The sequence below is a fragment of the Buteo buteo genome, chromosome 11 (assembly GCF_964188355.1).
Source record: "Buteo buteo chromosome 11, bButBut1.hap1.1, whole genome shotgun sequence".
Classification (NCBI taxonomy): domain Eukaryota; kingdom Metazoa; phylum Chordata; class Aves; order Accipitriformes; family Accipitridae; genus Buteo; species Buteo buteo.
The window spans coordinates 21,704,747-21,716,190 of record NC_134181.1 but is presented as its reverse complement, the minus strand read 5'-3'; the positions used below and the strand labels follow the sequence as shown (position 1 = coordinate 21,716,190).

At 70.3% G+C, this 11,444-nt stretch overlaps 3 protein-coding genes across 5 annotated transcripts; 1 reads left to right on the top strand and 2 right to left on the bottom strand.

The window, feature by feature from the left end:
• Nucleotides 1-154: 154 nt before the first annotated feature.
• On the bottom strand, nt 155-4,511 carry LOC142036785 (putative D-lactate dehydrogenase, mitochondrial). 3 transcript variants are annotated; one of them, XM_075040377.1, is made up of 11 exons: nt 4,412-4,511; nt 4,143-4,255; nt 3,231-3,372; nt 2,981-3,122; nt 2,166-2,325; nt 1,894-2,093; nt 1,688-1,816; nt 947-1,074; nt 771-861; nt 568-679; nt 155-480 (listed from the first exon to the last, which is right to left on the bottom strand). In XM_075040377.1, exons 1-11 carry the CDS (start codon nt 4,472-4,474, stop codon nt 315-317), a joined length of 1,446 nt encoding a protein of 481 aa, XP_074896478.1. In that variant the 5' UTR covers nt 4,475-4,511; the 3' UTR covers nt 155-314. The 3 variants fall into 3 exon arrangements, with proteins under 3 accessions (XP_074896478.1, XP_074896476.1, XP_074896477.1); XM_075040375.1 differs by having other exon boundaries at nt 1,894-2,325; XM_075040376.1 differs by lacking the exon at nt 4,412-4,511 and having other exon boundaries at nt 2,985-3,122; nt 4,143-4,402.
• A 538-nt stretch (nt 4,512-5,049) lies between these two features.
• LOC142036267 (chymotrypsinogen 2-like) lies at nt 5,050-7,644 on the bottom strand. Its single transcript, XM_075039391.1, has 7 exons — nt 7,596-7,644; nt 7,352-7,455; nt 7,151-7,230; nt 6,959-7,037; nt 5,929-6,109; nt 5,499-5,632; nt 5,050-5,413 (listed from the first exon to the last, which is right to left on the bottom strand). The coding sequence occupies exons 1-7, from the start codon at nt 7,642-7,644 to the stop codon at nt 5,252-5,254; spliced, it is 789 nt and encodes a 262-aa protein (XP_074895492.1). The 3' UTR covers nt 5,050-5,251.
• A 736-nt stretch (nt 7,645-8,380) lies between these two features.
• LOC142036266 (chymotrypsinogen 2-like) lies at nt 8,381-10,933 on the top strand. Its single transcript, XM_075039390.1, has 7 exons — nt 8,381-8,429; nt 8,570-8,673; nt 8,795-8,874; nt 8,988-9,066; nt 9,874-10,054; nt 10,351-10,484; nt 10,570-10,933. Exons 1-7 carry the CDS (start codon nt 8,381-8,383, stop codon nt 10,729-10,731), a joined length of 789 nt encoding a protein of 262 aa, XP_074895491.1. The 3' UTR covers nt 10,732-10,933.
• The last annotated feature ends 511 nt before the right edge of the window (nt 10,934-11,444 follow it).

Below are 11,444 nucleotides of genomic sequence, written 5' to 3'. Positions count from 1 at the left end.
CTGCCGGCACCACAGCTCTGGGGATGTGGCTAAACTGGGATCCCGCACTCCCCCTTCCTTGTGGGTGTCTGCGTGTGCACTGCTTGGGAGAGGGACCCCTGGGGAGGGGCTGGGGTGTCCTATCCCCCCAAAAGACATCATGGCGCATGGAGACTGCTGGTGCAAAGGGGTTTATTGGGGGTTTGGGGGTCCCCGACCCACAGAAGTGAGGATGGAGGGATTTGGGGGAACATGAGGGTGGCAGTGCAGGGCAACCCAGCAATGACTCTGGGGGCTTCTGCCCCCCCACTGGCTTGGTGTCGGTGCCCCCCCCCTCAGACCACCTTGCCGGGGTTCATGAGGTTGTGGGGGTCCAGCGCAGCCTTGATGCGGCGCAGGGTGTCCAGCCCCTCCTGACCCAGCTCCTCCAGCAGCAGTGCCCGCTTGCCCAGCCCCACGCCGTGCTCCCCGGTGCAGGTGCCCCCTGCTGCCAGGGCCCGCCTGTGGGACAAGGGGGGGGGTCAGGGGATGGCATGGGGCTTTCCCCCTCATCCATCCCCATCCCACCCAGGGTGTTCCTGTCCCTACCTGCCCAGGCGCTGGGCGAAGGCATGGACGCGCTGGGCTTCAGCTGGGTCCTGGGCGTTGAAGATGAGGAGGCAGTGGAAGTTGCCGTCACCCACGTGTCCCACCATGGGGCCTACGGAGCTGTGGGTCAGGTGGGGTGCGGTGTGGAGGACGCCAGCCCCCTAACCACCACCCCTGCCCAAGGGGGCTGCGGCCCCACTGACCGGTAAGGCCGGAGTCCTGCAGGTCCCGCTTGGTCTCCACCACCACGTCGGGCAGGCGGGAGATGGGCACGCAGACGTCTGTGGAGTAGCCCTGGGCCGGGCAGGGCAGAGCCGTGGCACCCGCAGCTCCATGGGGCGCTGCCGCCATTGTCCCCATCCCGCTCCCCGTCCCTCACCTGGCAGCCAGGCCGCAGGGCCAGGGCAGCGTACCAGGCACTGTGGCGCATGGCCCAGAGCCGCCCACGCTCCTCCGGCTCTTCCGCCCAGGCAAGGCCGGAGCCGCCGTTCATCCGCACGATCTCCTCTGCCGGCAGCCAGGAACCCTGGGAGGGGGCCGGGACGGGACCCGCAGCAGCCCCGGGCACCCGGCCCTCGCCCTGCGACCCCCAGTCCCCATCCTGAGCACCCATCCCTGCTCTCCCCATCCCTGGTCCTGGGCACCCGTTCTCATCCCCAAGACCGCCGGACCCTCAGTCCTCAGCTTTGGGCACCTGTCCCTCAGGCCCTAGTGACCCCCAGGCCCCCCAGTCAATGGCCCTGGGCACCCATTCCTCATCCCAGGACACCCCTGGTCCCCTGTCCCTGGGCACCCAGCACACACCCCAGAGCCACACCATGGCCCCCCCAGCACCGTCCCTCACCCTGGGACACCCCTGGTCCCCCTGTCCGTAGGCACCCATCCCTTGCCTTGGTGACACACTGGTACCCCAGCCCTCAGCTCTGGGCGCCCATTCCTCACCCCGGTGACCCTCCAGGTCCCCCAGATTCCATTCTTGGGCACCTGTCCTTCACCCCAGGACACCCCTGTCCCTGGGTGCGCATCCCTCACCCCCGGGTGCCCACCACGTCTCCCCCAGCCACGCTGTTCCCAACACCGGTCAGCCCGTCCCTGTGCTGGTTGCTGGTGACATCCCTACCCGTCTGCTGCTGCTGCTCGGCCAGGCCATGCTGGGAGCCGTGCAGCTCCAGGAGGAGTGTGGCCGCCACCGGCAGCTCCAGCCCGCTGAAGCGGCTGCAGGCACCCACCATCACGTCGTCCAGGAACTCTGGGTGGGAGAAGGTGGCGCTGAGCCCCAACGACGACCCCCAGCCCCCGGCCCCACTGCCAGCCCCTGGCACCCACCAATGCGAGCCACGGGCACAGCGGCCTGCAGCACCTGGACGGTGCAGGACACTGCCGCCCGCACGCTGGGGAAAGTGGCGGTGGTGGCGGCGGTGGCCTCGGGCAGGGGGTGCAGGCGCAGGGTGGCCTGTGTCAGGAAGCCCAGGGTGCCCTCAGAGCCCACGAAGAGCGAGGTCAAGTCGTAGCCGGCCGCACGCTTCCTGCAAGGGGCCAGTGAGTGGGCACCCACATGGCCCCCCCACCTGGCACAGCCCAGCCCCTCCGGTGCCCACCTGGCCTGGCGCCCGGGGCCGGCAGTGTGGAGCAGGCGCCCGTCTGGCAGCACCACACGCAGGTTGAGCACGTTGGGCCGCATGGTGCCGTAGCGCACTGCATTGGTGCCTGAGGCACCTGTGGCTGCCATGCCACACAGCGAGGCATCTGCCCCGGGGTCTGCGGGCAGGGGACGGGTATGGGATGGGAGTGGGGACGGGGCCCTGGGACGTCCCTTTGGGACCCTACACCGTGCCCAGCCGGCACCCTGGGAACCCAGACCCATGGCAGCCCCAGTGCGCCCCTGGGACCATGGGGACCCCAGCACCCCTGGGACTATGGAGACCCCAGTACTCCTGGGACCATGGCACCCACTCCCCCATTGACAGCCCTGGGACCACAGCACCTCAGTGGGGACCGCCAGCACCCTTGGGACCACAGCACACCCATGGGAACCCCCCAGCACCTCTGGGACGACAGCATGGCCAGTCCCATGAGGAGCCTGGCACCTCTGGGACCATGGAGACCCCAGCAGCCCCAGCACCCCAGCAACCCAGCCCCATGGGCTCTCCAGCATCGCCTGGGATCACGGCACACACATGGGCATCCCCAGTAGCCCTGGGATGATGACAGCCACAGCCCGCATGGGACCCCAGCCATGGCACCCCAGCCCCATGACCACCCCTGCTACCCCCCTGGGACTACGGCACCCTTGGCCCCATGGGCACACCCAGTGCTCCCAGCATGCCCAGCCCCACAGGTGTCCCCCCACACCTCCGGTGCCACCACCCCCAGCCCCGGGGCCCCCCTGGTTGCTCGCTGGTGCCCACGGTACCGACAGGGAACCAGAGCCCGGTGCCACGCAGGTGGCTGTTGAGGGCCTTGCGGGTGACGCCGGGCTCCACCGTCACCGAGAAGTCCTCGAGGCTCAGCTCCGCGATGGCGTCCATGCGGCTCAGGTCGAAGCAGACGCCGCCCTGGCACGGGGGCACCGGCGTGGCTGGGCACCGGCGTGGCTGGGCACGGCCGGCCGCCGAGAGCCCGCGGGCAGGGGCCGGGCAGGGGGTGCCGGGGGGGGCCTGTACCTGCACGGCATTGACGCCGCCCTCGAGGCCGGTGCCGGTGCCGAAGGGCACCATGGGCACGCGGCAGCGGTAGCAGAGCGCCGCCAGCTCCTGCACCTGCCCCACCGCCTGGGGCCACACCACGGCGTCCGGCGGGGCGCAGCTGAGGGCACAGGGCGGCACCGCTGCCCCACGGGCCTCGCCGTCCCCGAGACCCTTCCCCTCCCCAGCCTCTTCCCCCCTCCCGTGTCCCTTCCCCCCCGCAGACCCTTTCCCTGCCCAGACCCTTCCCCTCCCCATGCCCCCTCCCGGCCCCACGGCCCTTCCCCAACCCAGACCCTTCCCCAGCCCCGTGGCCCTTCCTCTCCTCAGACCCTCCTGCTCCCCGGACCCTTCTCTTCCCCACGGCCCTTCCCCGAACCGGGACCCTTTTTTTCCCTGCCCATGGCCCTTCCCCAACCCACACCTTTCCTCTCCCCAGACCCTGTCCTTCCCCACGTCCCTTCCCTTTCCCGTGGCCGTTGCCCTCCCCAGACCCTGCCCTTCCCCACGTCCTTTCCCTTGCCCGTGGCCCTGCCCTTCCCCACCTCCCTTCCCCTCCCCAGACCCTGTCCTTCCCCACGTCCCTTCCCTTTCCCGTGGCCGTTGCTCTCCCCAGACCCTGCCCTTCCCCACATCCTTTCCCTTGCCCCAGACCCTGCCCTTCCCCACCTCGGACCCTTCCCCTCCCCAGACCCTGCCCTTCCCCACGTCCTTTCCCTTGCCCCAGACCCTGCCCTTCCCCACCTCGGACCCTTCCCCTCCCCAGACCCTGCCCTTCCCCACGTCCTTTCCCTTGCCCGTGGCCCTGCCCTTCCCCACCTCCCTTCCCCACCCCAGGACCCTTCCCCTCCCCAGACCCTGCCCCCTGGGGGTCCCAGCCCTGGGACCCACGCGTGCATGGACTCGTCGTGGCCGTGCTGCTCGCGCACTGCCGTGGCCGTGGAGACGTTGGGGCCCCCGACCACCGCCCTCAGGGCCTCCACGAAGTCGGGGGGCAGCGGGCGCTGGCGGGGGGCGAGGGCCCGTCAGGGCGCGGGCAGCAGGGTCCGGCCCGGGGCCCAGGGGCCCAGGACCCCCCCTGCAGCTGGGCGTGCGGGGCCACCCGGGGGCCCCCATCCCGCCGTGCCCCACGGGACCCCCCCGCCCCCGCCCGGCCCCACCTTGGAGCAGCAGCTCCGGCGCCCCAGGGCCCCCCCCAGCCCCAGCACCCGCCGCAGAGCCATGGCGGGGACGGCCAGCGCCTGCCCGGGGCCCGGCCCCCGCTCCCGTCCCCTCCCGCCCCCTCCCCTCCCGCCGCCACCGGCACCGCCACCGCCGCGTTAAGGTGGCTCCGGCTGGCGGGGCCGCGGGGCCGCGACGAGCGTCCCCTCCCCGCCGGGGGGGCCCTGCGCCCCCGGCCCCCGGCCCGGGGCTGTTCCCCGCAGCTGGCCGGGGGTCCCCAGAGCCGGCCTTGTCCCCACGCGTGCGCCCGGCTGCCCCCGCCCCCCCCCCCGTGTCCCCGGCCGGGGCAGGTGCCCCCGTGCCTGGCCAGGTGTCCCGCTCCCCGGCCGGGTGTCCCCGTGGGAGCTCCCACACCCGGCCTGGCCCCACGCCTGCTCTGCAGCCGGCGTCCCCGAGCCCGCTCAGGCGCCCCTGCACCTGGCCGCCCGCCCCTGCCTCGCTCCGGTGTCCCCGGAGGAGGCCACGGCTCCCCAGGCCTCCCGTCCTCCTTGGCCAGGGGTCCCTAAGCCCGGCCGGGTGTCCCTGCAGCTGGCCGGGGGTCCCGACCCCCCCCGCGGGAGGCCACGCGTCCCCAAGCCTCCAGCCCTCCCGGCCAGGTGTCCCCTTCCCCCCCGTCCACCTGTCCCCACGCCCGGAGAAGCGTCCCTAAACCCACCGCGTGCCCCTGTCCCCAGCCACGCGTCCCCCAGCCGCTCGGCTGCCCCGCGGCCCCTTCCCGCCCATCCCGGCGCCGCAGTGAGGAAGCAGCGTGGTGAGTTTGGCAGCGTTTATTGCCGGCCTCAGTTGGCCGCCAGGATGGAGTTGATCCAGTTGCGGAGCTTGGTGACGCGGGCGTAGACACCGGGCATGTTGGGGTCGCAGGTGCTGCTGCCCCAGGAGACGATGCCCACCAAGTTCCAGACGCCGTCCTTCTGGCACACCAGCGGGCCCCCAGAGTCGCCCTGTGGGCAGCGGGTGAGCGCAGGGGCTGGGGGGTGGCGGGGGTCCGTGGGGCAGGAAGGGGCAGGGGGAGCTGGGGGCACCTACCATGCAGGAGGAGGCACCATCAGCACCGGCACACACCATCACGTCCGAAATGCGGTATCCCCAGTACTGCTTGCACTGCGGGTTGGTGAGCAGGGGCAGGGCTGCCTGCTGCAGCACCGTCGGAGTCTCCGAGGCTGTGGGCAAGCGGGGCGGTGTCAGCGCCGGGGACGGGGACGAGAACGGGAACTGGGACGGGGATGGGGACTGGGATGTGGGAAGGTATGCGGAGGAGGATGACCACGGGGGTTGGGATGGGCGTGGAAATGAGGAGAGGAATGGGTCAGGGTTGGGGACTGGGGATGTGGATGAGGAAGGGGACAGGGATGAGAATGGCGATGAGGACAGGGATGGGACGGGATCGGAATAGGGAATTGGGTTGGGGCTGAGGATGAGGATGGTGGATTGGGATGGAGACAGGAAAGTGCAGTACCATTGGGGTCAGTGAGCCCCCAGCCGGTGGTGACGCAGGTCATGCCCCCTGGGAAGTCATCGGTGGGCTGAGGCAGGCAGACAGGGGACACGCGGGCCGACAGCCGTGCTGGGGTGGCCAGTTTGAGCAGAGCGATGTCGTCGCGGATGGTCAGCATGTTGAACTTGGGGTTCTTGAAGACCTGGACAGGCGGCACCACTCCCAGTGCCCACACCCTCGGCCAGGGCGCTGGGCACTGGGGACTCCACAGGGACTGACGGGGACCGAGAGGGACCCCGGGGACGGATGGGAACCCCATGGAATGGCCCCGTGGGTCCCAGGCTGATGGGGTCCCTGGGGTGCAGATTCCAGCCCCTGGGGCACAGGGGAGCAGGGAGGCGACAGGGACTCACGGGGACCCCAGGGAGCAGACCCAAATCCTGGGCTGAAAGGAACCCAGGAAGCAGATCCCAGCCCTGGGGGCAGATGGGTGGACACCCCAGGGACACCCCAGGGACACCAACAGGGACTCGGGGGGATCCCCAGCTGAGGTGCCCCCAGGGAGCAGGTGACAACCCCAGGCACCGACGGATGCCAGGGACCAGGGCGCAGACCCCAGTCCTCAGGATGATGGGGTCACCAACGAACCCATGTCCCACCCGGGGTTGCTGCCGGCCGGGGACCTTGGGGCTGCTCAGGGCTCCACAGGGACACCCCAGGTCACACCACCTGCTGGGATGAGGGGACCCTGGGGGCCTGACCCCATCCCTTGGGGGTCCTGGGGATGGGGATCCTGACCTGAGGGATGAGGGAGAGCAGGGACGCCCCAGGGGACCCCAGCCCAGGGATGCAGGGCACCATGGACGCCCTAGGGACCCTGACCCTCAGAATACGGGGAACCATGGACGCCCTAGGGACCCTGACCCTCAGAATACGGGGAACCAGGGACCCCCTGGGGACCCGAGCCCCAGGACAAGAGGACCCAGACCCCCAAGGTTCCCCGTGGTGACTGTGGGACCCCACAGGCACACAGCCCCCACACCGGTGGTACCTTCTCGATGGTGAGCTTCTGTTCATCAGGGGTGGGTGAGGCCTGGTCATATGCGCCCACCACCACAGTGTCAGTGGTCCTGGACACAAGCAGGTGCTGAGCACCAGGCGCTGGCACAGGGATGGGGGGTTCCTTGGGGACCCCGTGCCCACGCCCAGCCCTGCGCCAGCCAGTGGCAGAGCTGGTGCCTACCTGACGCCGCAGTGGGCAGCGGTGACCACCCAGTATTCGCTGATCAGTGACCCGCCGCAGAAGTGGAAGCCATTATAGCGCTGGTGGGGAGAGCTGCCGTCAGCACCGCCGGCACTGCCGCCGGGGTCCTCTGCGCCCAGCTCCTGCCCCGGTAACCATCCCGGCACCCAGTATAGCACCCGCCCCACCTTGGGCACTTACCTGGAGGGAGACCTGCCACGGCCAGGACCCTGGCACCGCCGGCTCCCCGTTGACGATGCGGTTGTAGCCAGGGATGACGGGTGCGATGGCGGGCACACCGCAGCCTGTGGGGCACAGGCAGACGTGGGACGGGGGCGCCGAACGCCCCAGCCCCATGCTCCCCCGCCGCCGCCACCCCCCTGAGCCCCTTGCCCACCCCCCTGAGCCCCACAGCCCCACGCACTGTCCAGGGAGAGGGTGGCACGGGCAGAGCCCGCAAGCGCCAGGCAGCTCAGCAGCCACAGCAGAGCCATCGCCACTCGTGGGGACAGACCCTGCCTGGGGCCCAGTAGCTCTTATACCTGCTGCTGGGCACGTCCCTGCCGCTGGCCTTGCCGCCACGGCCTCGGGAGATAGCGTGGCGCCCGGCACGCTGCTGCCAGCACAGTGCCAGCCTTGGCATCGTGGCCATCACCCAACCCCTGGGAGATATGGAAGGGACAGGAGCATCTCTGATGGCAATGGAAGGTGCAACAGGACACAGCTAGGCTGTTTCCACTGGTGCCCAGTGCCAGGACCAAAGGCAACGGGACAATCTGACAGGCAGGAGAGTTCCTCTGACTGTCAGCAGACACATTGTCACTGCAGGGTGAACAAGCACTGGCACAGGTTGCCTGGGGCGGCTGTGGCGTCTCTGTCTGTGGAGATACTCAGAAGCCACCTGGATACGGTCCGTGGGTGGCCCCGCTGGGGTTGGACCAGGTGAGCTCCAAGGTCCCTTCTAACCTTAACCACCCTGTGACAGCTCACCCCGTGCACCAGGCCAAGGAGCATGCTGAAGCCAGAACTTAGACCCCCACCAGCACCACCCCATGACCCAAGCCAAGGCCACCGGGTCCAGGTGCCATGCTCCCAGGGCCTGTCCTGGCACTGTGCCGGGCGCCACGCTATCTCCCGAGGCCGTGGCGGCAAGGCCAGTGGCAGGGACGTGCCCAGCAGCAGGTATAAGAGCTACTGGGCCCCAGGCAGGGTCTGTCCCCACGAGTGGCGATGGCTCTGCTGTGGCTGCTGAGCTGCCTGGCGCTTGCGGGCTCTGCCCGTGCCACCCTCTCCCTGGACAGTGCGTGGGGCTGTGGGGCTCAGGGGGGTGGGCAAGGGGCTCAGGGGGGTGGCGGCGGTGGGGGAGCATGGGGCTGGGGCGTTCGGCGCCCCCGTCCCACGTCTGCCTGTGCCCCACAGGCTGCGGTGTGCCCGCCATCGCACCCGTCATCCCTGGCTACAACCGCATCGTCAACGGGGAGCCGGCGGTGCCAGGGTCCTGGCCGTGGCAGGTCTCCCTCCAGGTAAGTGCCCAAGGTGGGGCGGGTGCTATACTGGGTGCCGGGATGGTTACCGGGGCAGGAGCTGGGCGCAGAGGACCCCGGCGGCAGTGCCGGCGGTGCTGACGGCAGCTCTCCCCACCAGCGCTATAATGGCTTCCACTTCTGCGGCGGGTCACTGATCAGCGAATACTGGGTGGTCACCGCTGCCCACTGCGGCGTCAGGTAGGCACCAGCTCTGCCACTGGCTGGCGCAGGGCTGGGCGCGGGCACGGGGTCCCCAAGGAACCCCCCACCCCTGTGCCAGCGCCTGGTGCTCAGCACCTGCTTGTGTCCAGGACCACTGACACTGTGGTGGTGGGCGCATATGACCAGGCCTCACCCACCCCTGATGAACAGAAGCTCACCATCGAGAAGGTACCACCGGTGTGGGGGCTGTGTGCCTGTGGGGTCCCACAGTCACCACGGGGAACCTTGGGGGTCTGGGTCCTCTTGTCCTGGGGCTCGGGTCCCCAGGGGGTCCCTGGTTCCCCGTATTCTGAGGGTCAGGGTCCCTAGGGCGTCCATGGTGCCCTGCATCCCTGGGCTGGGGTCCCCTGGGGCGTCCCTGCTCTCCCTCATCCCTCAGGTCAGGATCCCCATCCCCAGGACCCCCAAGGGATGGGGTCAGGCCCCCAGGGTCCCCTCATCCCAGCAGGTGGTGTGACCTGGGGTGTCCCTGTGGAGCCCTGAGCAGCCCCAAGGTCCCCGGCCGGCAGCAACCCCGGGTGGGACATGGGTTCGTTGGTGACCCCATCATCCTGAGGACTGGGGTCTGCGCCCTGGTCCCTGGCATCCGTCGGTGCCTGGGGTTGTCACCTGCTCCCTGGGGGCACCTCAGCTGGGGATCCCCCCGAGTCCCTGTTGGTGTCCCTGGGGTGTCCCTGGGGTGTCCACCCATCTGCCCCCAGGGCTGGGATCTGCTTCCTGGGTTCCTTTCAGCCCAGGATTTGGGTCTGCTCCCTGGGGTCCCCGTGAGTCCCTGTCGCCTCCCTGCTCCCCTGTGCCCCAGGGGCTGGAATCTGCACCCCAGGGACCCCATCAGCCTGGGACCCACGGGGCCATTCCATGGGGTTCCCATCCGTCCCCGGGGTCCCTCTCGGTCCCCGTCAGTCCCTGTGGAGTCCCCAGTGCCCAGCGCCCTGGCCGAGGGTGTGGGCACTGGGAGTGGTGCCGCCTGTCCAGGTCTTCAAGAACCCCAAGTTCAACATGCTGACCATCCGCGACGACATCGCTCTGCTCAAACTGGCCACCCCAGCACGGCTGTCGGCCCGCGTGTCCCCTGTCTGCCTGCCTCAGCCCACCGATGACTTCCCAGGGGGCATGACCTGCGTCACCACCGGCTGGGGGCTCACTGACCCCAATGGTACTGCACTTTCCTGTCTCCATCCCAATCCACCATCCTCATCCTCAGCCCCAACCCAATTCCCTATTCCGATCCCGTCCCATCCCTGTCCTCATCGCCATTCTCATCCCTGTCCCCTTCCTCATCCACATCCCCAGTCCCCAACCCTGACCCATTCCTCTCCTCATTTCCACGCCCATCCCAACCCCCGTGGTCATCCTCCTCCGCATACCTTCCCACATCCCAGTCCCCATCCCCGTCCCAGTTCCCGTTCTCGTCCCCGTCCCCGGCGCTGACACCGCCCCGCTTGCCCACAGCCTCGGAGACTCCGACGGTGCTGCAGCAGGCAGCCCTGCCCCTGCTCACCAACCCGCAGTGCAAGCAGTACTGGGGATACCGCATTTCGGACGTGATGGTGTGTGCCGGTGCTGATGGTGCCTCCTCCTGCATGGTAGGTGCCCCCAGCTCCCCCTGCCCCTTCCTGCCCCACGGACCCCCGCCACCCCCCAGCCCCTGCGCTCACCCGCTGCCCACAGGGCGACTCTGGGGGCCCGCTGGTGTGCCAGAAGGACGGCGTCTGGAACTTGGTGGGCATCGTCTCCTGGGGCAGCAGCACCTGCGACCCCAACATGCCCGGTGTCTACGCCCGCGTCACCAAGCTCCGCAACTGGATCAACTCCATCCTGGCGGCCAACTGAGGCCGGCAATAAACGCTGCCAAACTCACCACGCTGCTTCCTCACTGCGGCGCCGGGATGGGCGGGAAGGGGCCGCGGGGCAGCCGAGCGGCTGGGGGACGCGTGGCTGGGGACAGGGGCACGCGGTGGGTTTAGGGACGCTTCTCCGGGCGTGGGGACAGGTGGACGGGGGGGAAGGGGACACCTGGCCGGGAGGGCTGGAGGCTTGGGGACGCGTGGCCTCCCGCGGGGGGGGTCGGGACCCCCGGCCAGCTGCAGGGACACCCGGCCGGGCTTAGGGACCCCTGGCCAAGGAGGACGGGAGGCCTGGGGAGCCGTGGCCTCCTCCGGGGACACCGGAGCGAGGCAGGGGCGGGCGGCCAGGTGCAGGGGCGCCTGAGCGGGCTCGGGGACGCCGGCTGCAGAGCAGGCGTGGGGCCAGGCCGGGTGTGGGAGCTCCCACGGGGACACCCGGCCGGGGAGCGGGACACCTGGCCAGGCACGGGGGCACCTGCCCCGGCCGGGGACACGGGGGGGGGGGCGGGGGCAGCCGGGCGCACGCGTGGGGACAAGGCCGGCTCTGGGGACCCCCGGCCAGCTGCGGGGAACAGCCCCGGGCCGGGGGCCGGGGGCGCAGGGCCCCCCCGGCGGGGAGGGGACGCTCGTCGCGGCCCCGCGGCCCCGCCAGCCGGAGCCACCTTAACGCGGCGGTGGCGGTGCCGGTGGCGGCGGGAG